We start from the raw sequence: 19,454 nt of genomic DNA, 5'->3' as shown, positions 1-19,454 counted from the left end.
CTTTCACATTAATAGAGGCCACTTTCCTTTCTTTAGACTAGCCGTGTCTAAAGAAAGGCCCTCGGCCGCTTTTACAATGAAAGCGCAGTATGGGGCGCTTTCACCAAAAAAGCATTTGTTTGTCAAGTTGACAAACAAATGCTTTTTTCATCAAAGTACCCCGTGAAAGCGGACATGGTGTAGAGAATATTACAAGGAAGCATGTTGATCTAGTGGTAGGATAACCTCATTAAAGAAAATAGTGCTTACAGACTAAATAAGACATACGTGTAACAACTAAAGTAAAAGGGCCAGTCCTCATGGGACGTTAGTAATGAAGGCAAGGTGGTACTAAGGAGGAACTAACAAGCCTATTAGCGAATCAGAAGGCAGGATTGACGAAGGACAATGACATAAGCCAATGACAAGTATGGGCAAAGAGTGGCCAGGGCTTGAAATCCGTACTGCAATACAGCATGCCTCGCAGAGCCGCACATGTGCTGCCCAGGCTTGACCTAAAAAAAAGGGGCCCAATGTACTAGGACCCATTCACAAACCAGGAAGTGATGTTTTCACACCAAACTGGTGAACGAATGTTTATACAATGTATGAAGCCCCCCTACATACTAAAAGGTCACATTTCAAACTGCACATTTGCAAGGGTTTGGCAACACAACCTGCCTAATGAATATTTAGTAGACAGGACACATTTTGCTACCCCCTACTAATGACTGTGGATGCAAGCATGGTGGTATGCAAGAGGCAGCAGAACACCATCCATGCATTTGCTTGTCTTGCAGGGACCATTTGTTTTGCATTAAAGAAGCCCATGTCATGGTAAAGGGACTGGTGCGGCTTTTGAAAAGAAATGTTTTCCATTAGAGAACACGTTGGAGGGAGCATGCAGTGGTCTGGTGGAGCAATGCACACTGCTCTTCAAGCTTCCCAACAGAATTCCTAAAGTTGAATTTGTAAAGTGGAGCCAGCTTCACCTTTGCAAATACTTTACAAACCCCTTTGAAGCGTCAGTAACTTTGCGTTTGTGGTCACAACTGCAGTTGCAGAAAATTGATACATACCATTGAGAATTGCAATTAGGAGCCGACTCCCTTCCATGCCCTCTTCCAATAGTGATTTTTAGTGAGTTGCAAAAATCATTTTGTGAATCGTAAAGGCTTTTCTGACTTGCAATGGGGTTTAGTACATGGCTCAACATTAACCTGCAGTCAGAAACCCAGTGATTTTGCGAGTCGCAGGATTAGTGATCACAAAATGATTTAGTACACCTGGCCCAAAACAATAATTTATTTACTTCAGAATATTTGTTATGTGTAATTAGCCTAAAGGTTCATAAATTATTTAAATTGTAAATATCAATGTAACTAGAAGTCTATGGAAAAAATTCTTCAGGCGAATCAAAGTGTACGAACATGAGCTATTATAGTATTTTGTGAGAAATTGAGGGTTGTTTTTTGTAGGTGTGATCATATCAGCAGCATGCTTACCCAGACAAGGTTTCACTTTCACATGGCCAGAGCATACCTAGGCTGACTTAATCAAGTGGAAACTAAATGACTCATATGCCCTCTGGTTCCCCTGGGAAATCTTACTCCCAGCCCCCTGCCAGGAAACACTTGCACTGCCCCATAAAATGACTACCGTCAGATAACTAGAAAGAAGATTCATTAAACCAGAGCACAAGCAGCATGGGTCAGTACACCTTATCATATCTTCTCTCTTCACATAGAGAACTTCACGTCACACTCACCCGCAGTCTGGTTGCAGAGTCATCTGGCCTGATGTCTCAATTTGGTAAAAATCCATTGAGGGGTAAAGTAACCTCATGCAATAAATGCAACATGAAAAGATAATGGAGCACATCAAATCACCGTTTTCATGAATGCAAATAAACGTTTATCTTTAGATCCTGTTGACGACAAGGATAACAAACTTGAGTTTGTCAAACCTTTATCCACATAAAGCTCATGAATTCTATGTAGTTGTTTGTTACCAAGCCACCAACTGGTCTTCATTTTTAACAATACCTGTTTGGACTCATGCTGTTTTGCTTTGGTACTGGGGACACATTGCAATGTGTTTTATGTTTTTTGTGGATCTTTCTAAGATAACATTTTATTTGTATTCATGATTAGGGTGATTTGATGAGCTCCATTATCGTTTCATGTTGATTTTATTGCATGGTTACTTAACCTCTTAATTGGTTATTTTCTTCTTCAAATGATACCAACGAGAAGCCCTGCTGCCTAAATGTGATTATATAGCCAAGTTTCCATGGGTTCAATGGTTGTTGTAGTAGTCTTGTATGTATTTGTCTCAATTTGGGAGACATTGATTGTCTTAGTAAACCAAACAGGCACCGTACCCATCAGTGTTTGATTCCTGAAAGGAAAACTTGCTTTATACACAGGTTGACATACATGGCCGCACTGGGAACCCAAAGCAGCCCTGGCAATTGTGTTGCAACAGCTCCAAGGGGGGCGGGGGAGAGATGCAAGTGTGAAACACTGCTGCTTTTGTTACAGGGAGCCGGTGTTACAGCCTGCTCCAAAACCGACCCAGTACCCAAAGCGGCCACCACCTCAGCATAATCCGCCCCCCCCCACCCTTCCAGCCTCCCGGAAAACGCCTGATGCCCGATACAGCCAGTTCGGCCCTTATGACATACTGTACTGGATTTGTAAAAGCGCAGAAGTGCTATTACTCGTACAGTAGGAGCACATTATGAACTTGTATGGGATTCTCAAAGGATGCCTGGCACTACTCCAGTAAATCTTTGCTGGCCATTGGTTACAGCAATGTATAAATGTTATGCATGTATAAATCTCAAAATACCACTTAGTGAAAATGTCTGCACTTGAAAAAGTAGTGGGCACATTTTCATTTAAACGAATATACTTTTTGTTACTATACATGGAACATATGATTACCCTCAGAGATGCTTTCTCTTGCAGAACCATTAAGTTTCATGTGTTGCCTTTCCTTCTAGACCAAGAAAACGCCCTCACTTCTGGTTAATTTGTGTGAGTTTGCAGGAAGGCAAAGTTCCAGCAATTTTGTGGTGAATACCCACAACCTTGAAAGTTTGTAGGCCTTCACTAACTCTTACAACAACCCTATGCAGGAGCTTCCAAACACGTTCTCTAAGTTTGCAAATGCAGTAATTGCAGCATGCCGGGCTGCCGGCAAAACGTCTGCATTCTCAAATCAATCAATCAATCAGGTCATTTGTAGAGCGCACTACTCACCCGTAGGGTCTCAAGGCGCTGGGAGGGGGGGGGTGCCGCTACTGCTCGAACAGCCAGGTCTTGAGCTTCTTCCTGAAGGAGAGGTGGTCTTGGGTCAGGCGCAGATTGGTCGGGAGTGAGTTCCAGGTCTTGGCGGCCAGGTAGGAGAAGGATCTTCCTCCTGTTGTCGCTCTTCGGATGCGGGGGACGGCGGCGAGGGCGTGGTTGGTTGATCTGAGGAGGCGCTTGGGAGTGTAGAAGTTGATCCGGTTGTTGAGGTAGCTCGGGCCTTGGTCGTGTAGGGCTTTGTGCGCGTGGGTGAGGAGCCGGAAGGTGATTCTCTTGTTGACCGGGAGCCAGTGCAGATCTCTCAGGTGTCCGGAGATGTGGCTGCGTCGGGGGATGTCGAGGATGAGTCTCGCCGAAGCGTTCTGGATCCGCTGGAGTCTCTTCTGGAGTTTGGCAGTGGTTCCGGCGTAGAGGGCGTTGCCGTAGTCCAGTCGGCTGGTGACGAGGGCTTGGGTGACCGTCTTCCTCGTCTCGGTGGGGATCCACCGGAAGATCTTACGTAGCATGCGCAGGATGTTGAAGCATGACGAGGAGACGGCGTTGACTTGCCTGGTCATGGAGAGGGAGGAGTCCAGGATGAAGCCCAGGTTGCGTGCGTGGTCCGTCGGTTTGGGTGCGGTGCCCAGGGCGGGGGGCCACCAGGAGTCGTCCCAGGCGGAGGGCGTGGAGCCCAGGATGAGTACCTCCGTCTTGTCTGAGTTCAGTTTCAGGCGGCTGGTCGTCATCCATTCGGCTACGTCTCTCATCCCTTCGTGCAGGTTGGCTCTGGCGGTGGCGGGGTCGTTGGTCAGGGAGAGGATCAGCTGGGTGTCGTCGGCGTAGGAGATGATGTTCAGGTTGTGTTGGCGTGCGATGGCCGCGAGGGGGCTCATGTAGACGTTGAAGAGGGTTGGGCTCAGCGAGGATCCTTGGGGTACGCCGCAGATGACTTTGGTGGCCTCTGACTTGTACGGTGGTAGGCGGACTCTTTGTGTTCTTCCGTCGAGGAAGGAGGTGATCCATTCCAGTGCCTTCTCCTGGATTCCGATGTTGCTGAGGCGCTGTACTAGGGTGCGGTGGCAGACAGTGTCGAAAGCCGCGGAGAGGTCCAGGAGGATGAGGGCCGCTGTTTCTCCGTTGTCCATCAGAGTTCGAAGGTCGTCGGTGGCGGCGATGAGGGCGGTCTCGGTGCTGTGGTTCGCTCGGAAGCCGGACTGTGAGGGGTCGAGGGATCCATTCGTCTCGAGGAAGGCGGCCAGCTGTTTGTTGACGGTCTTCTCGATGACTTTGGCCGGGAACGGGAGGAGCGAGATGGGACGGTAGTTCTTGAGGTCGGTGGGGTCTGCTGTGGGTTTCTTGAGGAGAGCGCTGAGTTCGGCGTGCTTCCAGCTCTCAGGGAAGGTGGCGGAGTCGAAGGAGGTGTTGATGATGTCCCGCAGGTGGGGTGCGAGGACAGCGTCGGCCTTGTTGAAGACGTGGTGAGGGCAGGGGTCAGTCGGAGATCCGGAATGGATGGAGTTCATGGTGCGGATGGTGTCTTCGGTGCTGATCGGGGTCCAGGTGCGGAGGGTGGTGGATGGTGGCGTCGTTGCGGTTGTGGCTTGCGTTGGTTGGTTGTTGAAGCTGTTGTGTATGTCCGTGATCTTGTTGTGGAAGTAGGACGCGAGGGAGTTGCAGAGGTCTTGCGACGGTGTGATGTCGTTGTTTCCGGCGTTGGGGTTGGAGAGCTCTTTCACGATGTTGAAGAGTTCCTTGCAGTTGTGTGCGTTGTTGTCCAGCCGGTCCTTGTATGCATTTTTCTTGGTGGCGCGGATCAGTTGGTGGTGTTTCCGGGTGGCGAGCTTGAGGGTGGTCATGTTGTCCGTCGTTGGTTCCCTTCTCCAGGCTTTCTCGAGGGCTCGACAGTTCTTCTTGGAGCACTTGAGTTCGTCGGTGAACCATGGTGTTTTTCTGCTGCAGGATCTGCTGGGCGGGGTCCTTAGAGGGGCGAGTTCGTCCGCGCAGTTGCTGATCCACTTCGTGAGGTTGTCGGCGGCCTGGCTGGGGTTCGCTGAGTTGGCGGGAGGGTGCTGGCTCAGGGAGGCGGTGAGCTGGTCGGCTGTGATCTTGTTCCAGCTTCTTCGAGCAACCTGTTGCTGGAGGTGGTGGATCGTCGTTCTTCTGAAGGTGAAGTGGACGCAGCTGTGGTCCGTCCAGTGGAGTCCTGTTGCGTGGCTGAAGGTGACGTCTTTGCTGGATGAGAAGACGGCGTCGAGTGTGTGTCCGGCGAGGTGGGTGGGGGTGGTCACCAGTTGCTTGAGTCCGAGGTTGTCGAGGTTGTCGAGCAGGGTGATGGTGTTGCGGTCGTTGTTGTTCTCCAGGTGGAAGTTGAGGTCCCCCAGGAGGATGTAGTCGGCGGAGGGGAGAGCGTGCGGGCTGACGAAGTCGGCGATGTCCTCGCTGAATCGTGTGCGCGGTCCCGGGGGTCGGTAGATCAGGGTGCCTCTGAGGGTGGTCTTCGGGTTGGTGTGGATCTGGAAGTGCAGGTGTTCAGCGGTGGTGAGGGTGTCGTCGGTGTTGGTCGTGATGCGGATGGTGTCTCTGTGGATGATGGCGATGCCTCCTCCGGTCTGGTTGTCGCGGTCCCTCCGGGTGATCTTGTAGCCCTCTGGGATGGCGATGGCGATGTCAGGGGCTGAGGAGGAGTTCATCCAGGTCTCGGTGATGAAGGCAACGTCGGGGGCGGTGGTGTCGAGCAGGTTCCAGAGTTCTACGGCGTGTCTGTGGACGGAGCGGGTGTTGAGCAGGATGCACTTGAGGTGGATGCTGCTGGAGTTCGGTTTGTCGGGTGCAGGGACGGTCCGGATGCAGGAGAACTTGCAGGCGAGGCAGCTGAAGGGTCCGTGGGTGTGCTTCGGGGCGGCTCGGTGACATCCTGGGATGTGGCCGGTGTTGAGTGCGGTGAGGTCGGCGGCGCTGTAGGTTCGTCGGGTCGGCTTCCGTCGGTGGGGGCCAGGGGTCCTGGCGCTGGTCGCGATCCGGTCGCGGACGGGCGCAGACGGGCTTACCTTTGGCGCGCCTTCGGCGCACAATCGGCGCGCCCGCTGCGCGTGACCGCTGCGCGTTCGCACGGTCGCCATTTAAGGCGAAGTGCGCGGGTGGGCGGGGCAGCTGGGAGGCGGGAGCGGGGAGGGATACAGAAGACAAAAGGGGCGGGGACAAGCGGCGGTGGCGGGAAGGGAGGGCGGGGGGCGGCGCGGTAGGCGGAGGACAAGGAAGGAGAGCTGACACGGAAATAAATGCAAAAACAGGCACAAAATACCGAAAAGAACGGGGAAAAAGAGAGTTACACAGAGAATCACAAAGCAAGCACAAATTACCGGAAAAAACGGGGAAAAAAGAGAGTTACACAGAGAATCACAAAGCAAGCACAAATTACCGAAAAAAACGGGGAAAAAAAGAGAGTTACACAGAGAATCACAGAGCAGGCACAAAGAACAGGCAAAACAAGGGAAAAAACACTCGCAGCGGCGGCAGCCGGCAAACGAGGCAGCGCGAGGCAGAGGGCGGGCAGGGGCACACGCAGCAGCTGGTGGCCGTGCGGCGCGGGGGTGTCCCACAAGTGGGTCACACTCACCTGCGTCGCACGGTCGCCATTTAAGGCCAAGTGCGCGGGTGGGCGGGGCAGCTGGGAGGCGGGAGCGGGGAGGGATACAGAAGACAAAAGGGGCGGGGACAAGCGGCGGTGGCGGGAAGGGAGGGCGGGGGGCGGCGCGGTAGGCGGAGGACAAGGAAGGAGAGCTGACACGGAAATAAATGCAAAAACAGGCACAAATTACCGAAAAGAACGGGGAAAAAGAGAGTTACACAGAGAATCACAAAGCAAGCACAAATTACCGGAAAAAACGGGGAAAAAAGAGAGTTACACAGAGAATCACAAAGCAAGCACAAATTACCGAAAAAAACGGGGAAAAAAAGAGAGTTACACAGAGAATCACAGAGCAGGCACAAAGAACAGGCAAAACAAGGGAAAAAACACTCGCAGCGGCGGCAGCCGGCAAACGAGGCAGCGCGAGGCAGAGGGCGGGCAGGGGCACACGCAGCAGCTGGTGGCCGTGCGGCGCGGGGGTGTCCCACAAGTGGGTCAAATGCACTTTGCCCTTGGAAAATTGTGCCAAAAGCCATCCTGAGAATCAGATGAAATTAGTTGAGCAAACTGCTTTGTGATTGGGCGATCTTCATTTGCAGCCTGAGAATGTGTTCCTGCTTATTCTCATCAAAAACCGAAGGCGTCTTGGTTCCAGCATGTCATGCGCTGAGCTTTCATCCTAACCAGTGTGAAAAGGCTGTGGCTACGCTGGCTCGCGCCGTGATTCTTAATTTTTTCCAAGCGCCTCGATAATTGCAACGGTCGTTAAAGCATGCCTCTCCTAACAGGCCGCTCAGCACTATGAAATAAAAGAGCACGGCCTCATTGATTTCCAGCGCGCGCGCTCATTTGGCGAAGGCTCTAATTTGGAATGGCTGGCGAATGTATTGATTTCAATAAAGTGTTTTGCTGCTGAAATTACTACCCCGAGCTGCTGCAGGTGAAGGACGAGTCCTTCGCTCTGGTCGCTTTCCCAGTCTCTTCCTCGTAGTGCACTGCGACAGTACATTAATCTGCCCACTTTCAAACTCTCCTCCCCGGCACATGTATCACGAGCATTGTTTTCGTCTTTGAGCGCGCGCTGGTCGGATTCATTCTCGCCATTTCACCGCCAAGTGTCTTGAGAGGACCTTATGCAACCTCTTGGTTGTTGGCTGATTGGGCTGTGCACCCTTATCTGGAGTGCTACTTTTTTGGCGAATGTCCCGCATCCACCAAAATCTAAATCAGACAGAAGTATTTTTCTGTTTAGCCATATAACGTTTTTTTTTTACTATCATGCAAAGCTCAGGTGCAAAAATATGTCAGTGACATTCAATCATTGCATGGTATTGGTCTGCTTTTTGCACCCAATTAGAAGTTTTCGCACAAGCACTGTGGAATAAAATGTGGTAACAGAGCTAGCGTCTATTTTCTAACACACAGTATTCACCTCTATGCACGCTCTTGTGTATCTATTTTCCTTCACATATTACCTGATGGAAATTCTGCATGCCTAGAACAGAGATTGAGTGCATTTTGGGTCAAATCAGTGATTTGTAGTCAGACGCAAACACATTTGTGGTGGCTTTGAGTTCGCTCGGCTCTTGGAATGAGCCTCTGAATAAAGTTGCAAAGAGAAGGGTGGATTTTAGAGCATTTGCCCTCTTCCCGAGTTCCACTTGCTCCTGGTCGTTTTCCTAGAGATGGCACGGTTCTTCTGAGCAAGCCAGTACGGCCAACGGACCCATGTCAAAAGATTAGTCTCCAATCAATCCTGACTTATTTCCTAACAGCCCTCTGTGTTATGGGCTTGTAATATTTGTTTTTCTCATAATATGCATGGGCCTAACAATTACACAAACTGCTTTTGGATTAAATACTCAACTCACTGAAGATGGGCTTCCTGACATGGGGTCAGTTGACAGTCTCACCCGGATAACATGATTTAAGGCAATGCTAAACTCATGTATGGCTTTGAATTGGAAATACTACTTTCTGGAATAGGAAGCATTTTGATGCATTGGAGTTTTTTTTATTCATTTGATTTCCTTTCCTGCAGGAGGAAGTGCCTTTGAATGGTGCATCAGTTGCTGATCAATTGGGAACAGGATAATCTATGAATATAAGCAGCAGCATAATATGAAGTTCTGTTTTTTGAACAATGTTTATATGAGTGCCATTGATGTGTGTCCTTTCTGCAAAGCAGATTGAGAGACTCAACCTGTAGTTCCCCCCAGTTTTGGCATTCCTAAACCCGTTCAAATGTCACCAGAACATGACATTTTCAAACCATTGACATGCGCAATACTGGGCTCAAAAGAGCCTGCCCTTTGAGTTGTAGACTTTCAAAAGGGATTGTAGGTGCCTGGAGCCAAGAGCTAAGCGTCATACAGCCATGATGTGTAGTCCTTGTATAAGAAGGAGGCGATAGCCGGTGCCAACTCGAAGTAGGTATGCGTGTTCAGATCATGTTATAATCTCAAGAGGTGCTGAAATGAAATCATTTTAAGATTGATGTACAGAATACAGTAACATACACAGCGATGCATAAACTCACTTCTTAGTACATAAGCAAAATAATATCATTCTACACATCCGGTGCTTAATGTATAGCAGTCTGTATCCAGGCGTCAAAGAGTAATGCATAGTGAAATATAAATTTCAAGGTTTTAACTTAAAACCAAGAGTTTATGGTGGGAACACATATTCATTAATGGTCTTCCTCACGGTTTCGTCTACTAAAATAAGTATCATGTTCTGCACTCTCGTGGTTTAGCAAAGTAACATTGAAAGCAATATGCATACCCAGGAGTTAATTCTGTAACAAATGCACACCAATCTACATCAACCTACCACACCATTGGTTTACTGCATGAGACAATGTATAGCATTCTCCACATCCATGGATAGTTATTGTTAACACTACATAGGCTCGGGCGAACAATATTAACCTCTCCCTACCAATTAACTTCCCCGGTTCTTGGTTGGCTCCATCACGGCAAGTGTCATACTCACCTCTTGGTGATGTCCATTCCGTGAAGACATTGCTGGGGATCACCCTTTTACAATTCCAGAAGACTGCAAAGGGCCTCACATTGTTCAAATCCCTCCCCCTCGCTGACATGTGTTCATTGTCAATCGAAGGATGTCAATCTCTACCTTCCAGTTCTGGGCTACATCATCACCTTGCTCATCAACCACTTGCTTGATTAGTGAGTTCCACTTCCTAATTTAGACTCATTATAGTAATGCCACTTAATCAAGACCAAACACAGATCCTGAGATATAGTCTACTCATTGTCGTCTCAGTCTTTCTTTCAGGGGCTATATTCCACATGGATCCCATGAGGTTTAAGGTGGCCCGACCCTTGTCCCAGGGCACCAGCTCATGTCAACAGCTTAGACTCCAACAGTCAATAACATTGAGGGGTTCTAGGCCTAGATCTCAAATCAGAATTTAATAGTCATTAGAATAAATGGTTTTGTGGCTTTGCACACTTATGGTTGAGAAGTTATACTATTAACAGTAGGAATCTTAGGGGGCCCTCAATACATTTTGCATGGGAGACAAAACTAGGAAAATAGCTCAGCAAATTATGTAGTCTGATTAAACTAGTGTGATCCCCCAATTGACAGATTTAAATGTTTGCATTGCCAGCACAACTTGTCATTCATCTGGGGTTTATACACGGAGTACCATTAAACTGAGTATTAATAATACCTGTTATTTGCAGTGTTTTAAATTGGATACATTGCAGCAAGAAGAGCTGCATGTCAACAGGCTATTATTGCCATTGGTATTCCGTTATGCCATTACCTCATTCTAGGTTCTTGGTTATTTTGTGAGGCAGCATTGTCCTCAGTAAATACTGATACTCCTGGGTTACTCATTCTGAGATCTGTTGTATTTTCCCCACACAAATACTGCCAGGTTTTACTGGGGGCAATTGTGAGCTCAGAAAGTGCTTTATTGCTCCACATATTATTATTCTGTTTTGAGCGCAAACTGTGTTCCAGCTTGGATTGAGTTTATTGTGACTGTAGGAATGAGGGCCTTAGTCTAAAAAGTGATCTTACGCTGAGTTCACTGTGCTAGGATCCAGTAACATTTCATATGAATGCTTCTAAGGATTGCTGTGAGCACGAACGCATGCCTCATCCGCTCATATATGGAGGTGGCATGTCGGCTCTTAGGCGTTTTGCCGGGCGGATGTGTGGATTTACTGAGAGTAATGCAAATATTGACCACTCTGACAGAACATGTACTTATGAATGGCTAGCTTCCTAGAGGTACTCTGCAGAAGATTGAAGTATAATGTGTCAACATTTTTATAAAATGTATTTACCAGTACGAGCTGAACTTGAAATTAGTCACCCTAAACTGATCATTCACATTTGAACTAATAAGGACTGAGAAACACTTCGAGACTCTAAATCTACACATAGTAGATAGATAATAGTTTCGTGTTTATTTTTATTTTTTACAACTGGTATGCTCCCAGTTGTACGTCCCGGAGTTTTGTTCCACCAAATTGAGGTCAACGTGGGATGATTCCTCTGGGGCTAGTAAGCATGCGGCATTGTCATCCCTCAAACGGCGCACACACTTCCTCGAGATCGAGGTGGGACCTCATTACTGCAGCTTGAACCCCGAGGACCTCGCACAGGGAGGCAGCATGACATGTATTTAAGAAGAAGCCAGGAACTTAATTGCACAGGGTTACCGTCAGTGTATGCCCAACAGGGCTGTTTTGGGATTTCATAGTTTATTCTGAATCTAATCAGGGGCAGGACCTTAGCCAAACATTAGCACGAGCAATAGTCATGCATCGTATGCGTGTCATGAATTGCAGCAATATAGTGGGTTTCAGATATAGTTCATGCGTGTGCCCGGTGCCCTGTGACATGTTGGCATGAATCATGTGATCAGTGTCGGTCTGACCTGTAGCTCAATCAGACAGTGACTGGTAGACTGGGCTTACATGTCAGTGTGTGGACTTTTTGGGGCAGATTTTGGGCCTGTTTTATAGTATGGTGGTCCGGTTCTTACTATTGGCTTCTCTGCTATGTTCACAAATATTGTGTCCAGCAAGCATACATGCGTCCAGTCACTGCTGCCTTGCAAAACACACATAGAGCTTTGCAAGTTCAAAACTTCCCCGTTTGCCGATATGGGCAACTTTTTTTTACTTTTAGCAACTTAATTCACTAGTGGGACCACTTTTTTTGTAGTGCCCGGGTCTATTTTCTGTACTAGTCCGACCCTGCTTGCGATTTGAATTCCTGCCAGTGAGGAGAAGATTGTAAAATAAAATGTTGCTGCATCATGGGACCGGAAGTGGCACAGCAGCACCGCCATCATTTGCTTTAACCTTGCCATGGAGGGCGAGCAAAGCCGTAAAAGCTTTCGACTGGCGGTGGGATTTGTTTTCACTTCCTCAAAATAGTCCAGGTCTCCAGTTAACTGGGCAGACTTCCAGGCGGGCTTGTTCCATCTCCCGCCTCATCGAGCAGGATTACCCCCTCCTGATAAGCTGGAGCCGGCGTCTGGTGGCGCGGTGCCTTTTCCCGAAGTCCTTCCAAGACCTGTAGCTAAGAGGGAGGCAGATGTCTGGATCCGGTCCCAGGGCGTGGAGTGAGCTGTGTTTCTAATGATTTGTGGTAAACGTTTTAAGGGACGACATTACTATACAGGAACACATTTAAAGGCTGATAAATTTGAGGCAGGGGATACGTGGCCTCGGCTGCGCGGGTTCTGTTTCCTACCTCAGGCCCGCAGAGGCATTGTGGGTTATAAAGCACTTGCCCTAAAACTGACTTTTTAATGAACTCTGCTCTTGAGGAATGTGCTCGCGTAGAAAAGAAATTCTCCCTGCTTGGCTGCTGCAGGTTGGGAAGAGGAATCATTGCCGCTGCAGCCTGTGTCAGGTGGTTATGGCTCATGTGCTTTTGTGACTTGGTTGTTAGGCACACGCAGTGCAGTTTAAGTGCAACCATTTTCATGAGTCAATCTTCTTGCAACAACATATATTGTGCATCAGCGTTAAAGTGTTACTTCAAACTCCCTGTCGTTCTGAATAGTTACCAGGCAGACGTTTGCAGCGCTTGAGTCCTAAGGAGAATTTCCTGCAGAAAGTGTGTGTTTCACGGTATAACAGCATCATGGCTTGAAATCGAAAAATAAAAGTGTAGGTACTCTGTAGCAGAGTACCTGCTTGTTTCTGAGAAGTGCCGGTACTCTCCCTCTCAAAATAAAGACAGTGTCAGTACTCAGTAACAGACAGTACTGGCCCATTTAAAACACTGAACAGCACAATGAAGAATCGTACCTCTTCTCACTGCACACGTACAGCTTGTGCATGCTTATTCATGTTGAGGATTTAAATGGGCCATACTCACAGGTACTGAGTACCTGCACTTTTTCAATTTGAAAGGGAGAGTATATTTATTTTTCAGGGGAGTGCAATACTTTTAATGGGAAAGTACTTCTAAAAAGTGCAAAGGTACTCTTGGTCAGTGAGTGCTTTAAACTTCTCTAATTCCATTCAACCACTACATGGTGCTGCCCCAAACTACGTGTCAACATTAGTCGAACTAGTAAATAATCCTGTTAATATTTAGGTGAAAGAAAAATATTTTAACAAGCATGGTTTAATACTCTGGCTCTAGTTTTAGGATAGTTGAGGTGAACGCGTTCAGTTATACAACCATTAGTGCCTAGTGTGCTTTTAGAATATAGGATCATAAACACATTTCGGAACCGCACTGGGTAGGTATGCAATTATTCAATTAAATCAGATAGAAAGATGGAGGCCCTAATGCACAAACAGCCTCCGCAGTCATAGCGGAGGCTTCACAGTCACGGCGGTTTCCCATTGTTAGGGTTCCGCTGTGAGTGACTAAAATGCCTCCACCACGACTGCGGAGGCCGCAGGATTTACAGGTAATCCTGAAGCAATACTGATGAAATGTTCCCAATAATATTCTAGCTCTTCATAATTTGCTAAGTAAGTACGAATTTCGTAGAGCGCGCTGCATCACATTTTGCGATGTAGGGCGCGCTACGAAATTCGTTTTATTTATTAAATTGTTTACTTACCTCCAATTATCCATATTCCGGTTTTTAGCACCCCCCGCCCTGTCTTTCTGCCCCACCGGAACTCCCTCCACGGGCCGTGGCTGTCTTTTATTAGCCTCAATTTGGACCTTCAGAACCTGTATTGATGTCATAGTATCATACTTATGGAAACGCAAAACCTGCAATATCAGTAATTCCCCATTATGCATCTTTTGACTGGAATCTTTAAATGAGTCCATCAGAATGACCTCATTCACACATGGCCAGATTGAATGTGAGGAACAGTGACATGTACAGCAACCAGACAATAGGTTTGGTTACAATCAGTGGTTGCAGGCAGAAATAATGGGGCTCTTTGTGAAATAATGAGCTAGTACCCATTGTTTGCAAATGAATATAGTTTTCTGATGCATGTGGAAAGGTGCTTGGTATAAATATGGAATATCAAGCCTTAAATGTTATGCTGCAAAAATATCATGCCCGGGGGCATATTAAAAAAAAAAAATTCACCCCACGAGCCAGGTATTTTTTAACTATCATTTATCACTTTTCAAACCTCACCACTCACGAACAATCATTACCCTACACACACCACACATAGCCTGAATTAGTGCTCCCACGTAGTCGTCGGTCGTAGCACGCCGCATTCCGTAGAGGGGTGCGAAGAACCCAATGATGAAGCATGACACCTAGGGGCCTGTTGGTGTGTGAGGGGTATTTTTAAAAAACACTAAGTGCTCCCCACCACAGTAGGGATCACGTCCACCGTCCAAGTGGGTTCTACTCTGTTTATGATATATACCCGAGGAGACCGAATCCACTTTCTTTTCTCTCCCTCCCTCCTTTTTTAAGAACAAGAAATCCCATTTGTGTCACACCTTGCTTGTTGTAATTAAGTATTCTTCGTCCACATGGGTCTAGCAGTGTTTGTGCCATAACAAAATAATATGTCACTGGTTGACATTTTGACATTTTTGTATGAAAAGTATAACACAGTGCTCTGCTTTATGTAATATTTTCCGTTCTTCTGCTTGTTCAGAAAAACATTCCTGCAAAACATATGTACAGCGAGAGGAATGCCAAGATTCTAAATATCTGTTCCATCACCACTTATGCCTAAGCACATAATCAATCAGCATTCCAATGCCCTAATGACTTGTCCAATCCTTTATTAATCCATTGGCATAGGTAATTTAATGAGACAGGCCATACTCTGAATGCAGTTTGCCTTAATTCGTGAGGTAGAAAAGTTCCTATTTTGTAATAAAGCCATGTCTCAAAATAGTACTTTTTATTTTCAGGACTAACCCTGACAGAGTAAGGATTCAGTGAATTGTCAAGTGAAATGTTTTGTTTGAAGATGCATTGAATATGGGTTAGAGGCATTAAAATCCATAAGAAGACAGGCCCTTTCTAGACCCACAAAAAATAATAATGTATTGTTTGTTTGAGGAAACTGTTTCATTTTAGGTGGCAGCCTGAAAAAGTAAAAAGGTGGTAACTTCTTGGTTCTTTTTGAGGTCATTTTCAATATTGTTGAATTCAAGTAAGTCAGGTGTTTTTCTCAGATTGATGTCTGTAATTTGAATTGCTTGTTTTTGCTTCCACAGGGTAACCCATACATGTGCAACAATGAATGTGATGCAAGCACTCCAGAGCTGGCTCATCCAACAGATTTAATGTTCGACTTTGAAGGAAGAAATCCATCAACATTTTGGCAGTCCATCACTTGGAAGAACTATCCTAGGCCTCTTCAGGTTAACATTACTTTGTCGTGGGACAAAACGATTGAGCTGACAGACAACATTGCGATCACATTTGAGTCTGGCCGTCCAGAAGAAATGATCTTGGAGAAGTCGCTTGACTATGGCCGAACGTGGCAGCCCTATCAGTTTTATGCTGCAGACTGCCTGGATGCTTTTCGCATGGAACCCAAATCAGTGAAGGATTTAACTCACCACACTGTGCTGGACATCATTTGCACAGAGGAGTATTCGACTGGATACGCAGCCCATGCTAAGACCATCTCCTTTGAGATAAAAGACAGATTTGCCATTTTCGCTGGTCCCCGCCTTCACAACATGGCTTCCCTTTATAGTCAGTTAGACACAACAAAAAACCTTAGAGATTTCTTCACTATCACAGACCTGAGAATCAGACTACTGAGGCCAGCCACAGGAGCCACATTTGTTGATGAGCAGAACCTTGCACGCTATTTTTATGCAATATCAGATATAAAGATCCATGGAAGGTAAGAACGCATGTCTTTAATCACAATGTATGCACGTTTTTAAAGGTCCTGATACAACTTCTACTGCAAATAGCAGCCACTAAAATATCACATCAGCTTCTGATTTTCCTTTAAAGTCTGTGCTAATCTTGTGCTAACATTGCCTTGTTTCATTGAGCTTTAACAAAGTCATATTCGTTAGTCTCCGGGAAAAACGAACACTATGCAGATTTAGAACTCTTGGATACTGTAAAATGCTTCCATTCACGTAAGGAGTCCTTGTAGCGCTGGTTTCTCACTTCCCTTTCTCATCAATGATGCACAATTCTCTGAAAGATGTTTCAAAACAGCTATATCAGCCTCCTAAGTCACCTCCCTTTCCAACCTTTACTGCAACCCCTGTCACATAGTCCCACTTGGTCGTGAAGCACGTTTAGTCATGGAAAGGTTGCATTGTGTAGCACCCCATACCCATGGTGAGGCGCGAATACGCTTCTACTGGTTCAATAAGTGGCTACTGGATTCAATGAGATTGGCTGGTAGAAGTGTGGGTTTACCGTGTGGCATATTAGAGAATCGTTTGATGTTGTGCATTCTGGTTGAAAGGGTTGACCAAATATATCACAGCGAGATTACAGCTGAACTCATGCATGGAGTGAAGCAAAAAGGTGAAAGATGTAAGAGAGATATTGTTGCATTAGCATATACTTACCATCTTCAAGTAAGAGGCTACGTTTTTTTGTTGTGCGTGGTTGCTAGAGTGCGAGTTTATTTAGTGGCATACATTGGAAGAGGTTGGGGCAGCCGTGGTCGGTAGTAGGTGTTCCTGCAGGGCGGTGATGTGGGGAGGGGGAGGGGTAGAGTGTGGGGTAGTAGTCTATGGATTACGGAGCTTTATAGGTAAGTAAACATATAAATAAATAAAACTAATTTCGTTGCGCGCACTGCATCGCATTTGGGGATGCAGTGCACGCAATGAAATTTGTTTTATTTATTTATATGAAATACAACACAATTTTCCAAATGGATTGTGTTTGTGTTGCTTTTTTTATTCTGGTGTTGTGCTTTGGTGCTTTTCTGTTGTGATTTAGCATTATGGCACACGTGTGTAGTTGTGTAACTTTGGTTCACTGTATTTGTATATTTGTTGTGTTGCGCTGTGCTCTGTTGTGTCATTATTCTGTTATTTAAGACTTTTATTCGGAATGTTCATATTGTTGTGGAGTGTTGTGAGGTTATGTTGTTGTGGTGGTGTGTTTGACTATTGCATTATTTCGTTGTGTCAACCAGTGGTTGTGGTCTACCTGTACAGATTGATTTGTTACATTATGCTGCGTGGTGCCTTCTTGTATTTTTGTTGTGTTATTTTCTTTTGTAATAAATCAATGTGATTTGCTCTCTGTTAGTGCTCTAGAGACCTCAACAAATACTGCTACATTTTAGCGAAAAGCAGCACACTGCTTTAAAGTTCTAGTGACTATCAGCAATTTGCCACCTTTTAAGATTGTAAGATACCTCTGCTTCCTCTTTTTTCACTTCAACCGGTCCGCCCATCTATCATGCCTTAAACTAGCACTTATCATCCTCGCTTCATGTGCCCCATACCTGGTTAATCAGGAGCAGGGGCGGCCTTAGGCATGTGCAAGCTGTGAACCTGCACAGGGCCGCCAAACCCCAGGGGCCGCCACGCCAATATATATCCTTAATATAATAATCCTCCGAGGATGGATACATATTTGCATGGTGGCCCCTGGCAGGGATTTGGCGGCCTCCAGCTCTATTCCACTTCCAAACACCCTGACCCCCACCCCCCTCCCCCCTTCACTGGCCGCCGCACCGGCGTTCCTCCTTGTTCCTGATTGGCTTCTTTTTTTCCCTACCCACTGCTGGCCTGCTGGTACAGGCGTATATAAGCCATGGTCACCACAATCCTTTCATTCCCTGTTACTCTTGCGTGAAAGCAACTATAACCTTTTCCTCTCCCGGCGGGCGAGTCATCTTACAAGTTTATCTACAGTTTTTATAAAGTACTGGTGTTAGCGCAATAGTCATAGTTAATATCTGGTGGGATAGGGGGCACACGACATTTGCATACCCAATGCAAGCAAAATGAAGAGAATTCGAGTACACAAATCTGGTTATTCGAAACGAAAGAGAAAGGCGGTTTCGTCAGGCTTTCGTAGCGTCACAGGAAGGAGCAATCCTGAACTTACTGCCAGTCCCTCACGTCATGGGTCACAATACCCTCCTCCTCCTAATTTTTAACGTTCTGAGACGAATTCGGAAGGTTATGAACAGCCGCAGGTACTGGTCATCTAACGCCTTTTCTGGACGTTTTATTAAAACACCTTCCTGAGCTCCGGGGGGCTCCGCCCCGCCCAGACCCCCTCTTCCGGGTCCTCCTACCTACGCTCCCTGCCCTGGGCCGCCATGAGCCTAGAGCCGCCCCTGTCAGGAGCCTAATACTATTTGTTCCTCCTTGTTTTGTTCCTGTTTATGCAGCATCCCACCCACATGGCATCTCATGCCCCTGCCATCACTTATGTCCTGCATACATTTGTGACTGAACTCTTTAGGAAAAATTATCATAATTGTGCTTGTCTTATTCCTTATTTGTGTTGCTAGATAATGTATGCACCAACTGCATTGGGGGCCCTTACCATTTGCCTCCAAATATTTCTGCTCCCTCATTTTCCATTCTGCACATCAAAGTCTCCTCTGTGGCTTCTAACAGATTCATTAGGACTAACCCTGGGCCTAGTACACGCAGCTATGCAAACTGCGTATTGCACTGTGCAAAATGCTGTTCGCACTGATTGCACAGTGCCGGATGCTTGTCAGCATTGTGCAATCAGTGCAAACTGCATCTTGCACAATGCAAGCGCTGGTTTTCTGCCGCTCTAGTAGATTTCTACTCGAGAGGCAGCTTTCTCAACGCAGACTGGTAGTTTCTCATCGCGAGCGGTCGCGAGCATACGCGACCACTCACAATGAGAAACCTGACAGCCCCGCTTTCAGAATTTCGCCGGGTGATTTATTTTCCACGCTCGCGATCGGCAACTTGATGTTGCTGATGGCGAACGAGGAAAAAGTCTCGGCGGGATGTCATTTTGCTCGCTCGCGGTCGTCAACTTGCTGTTGAGGACCGCGAGCAAGCAAAAAATGACAGCTGCACTACACTACGCTACGCGTGTTTGCACTGTGCTACGTGCAATTCGCGTAGTGCGAAGTAGTGCAAACTTCGCAAACAATGCGAGTGTAGCG

The 19,454-nt window shown here is 46.8% G+C and overlaps 1 protein-coding gene across 4 annotated transcripts in view; it reads left to right on the top strand.

The window, feature by feature from the left end:
- Positions 1-19,454, top strand: part of NTNG1 (netrin G1) — a 909,002-nt gene that overhangs the window by 255,210 nt on the left and 634,338 nt on the right. For all 4 annotated transcript variants that reach the window (XM_078673406.1, XM_078673404.1, XM_078673405.1 and 1 more), the window contains exon 3: positions 15,571-16,211. In XM_078673406.1, coding sequence (XP_078529532.1) covers positions 15,571-16,211 — 641 coding nt within the window. The remainder of the gene's footprint in view (positions 1-15,570; positions 16,212-19,454) is intronic.

Source organism: Lissotriton helveticus, chromosome 1_2, assembly GCF_964261635.1.
Source record: "Lissotriton helveticus chromosome 1_2, aLisHel1.1, whole genome shotgun sequence".
Lineage (NCBI taxonomy): Eukaryota > Metazoa > Chordata > Amphibia > Caudata > Salamandridae > Lissotriton > Lissotriton helveticus.
This window is presented reverse-complemented; position numbering and strand designations above follow the sequence as displayed.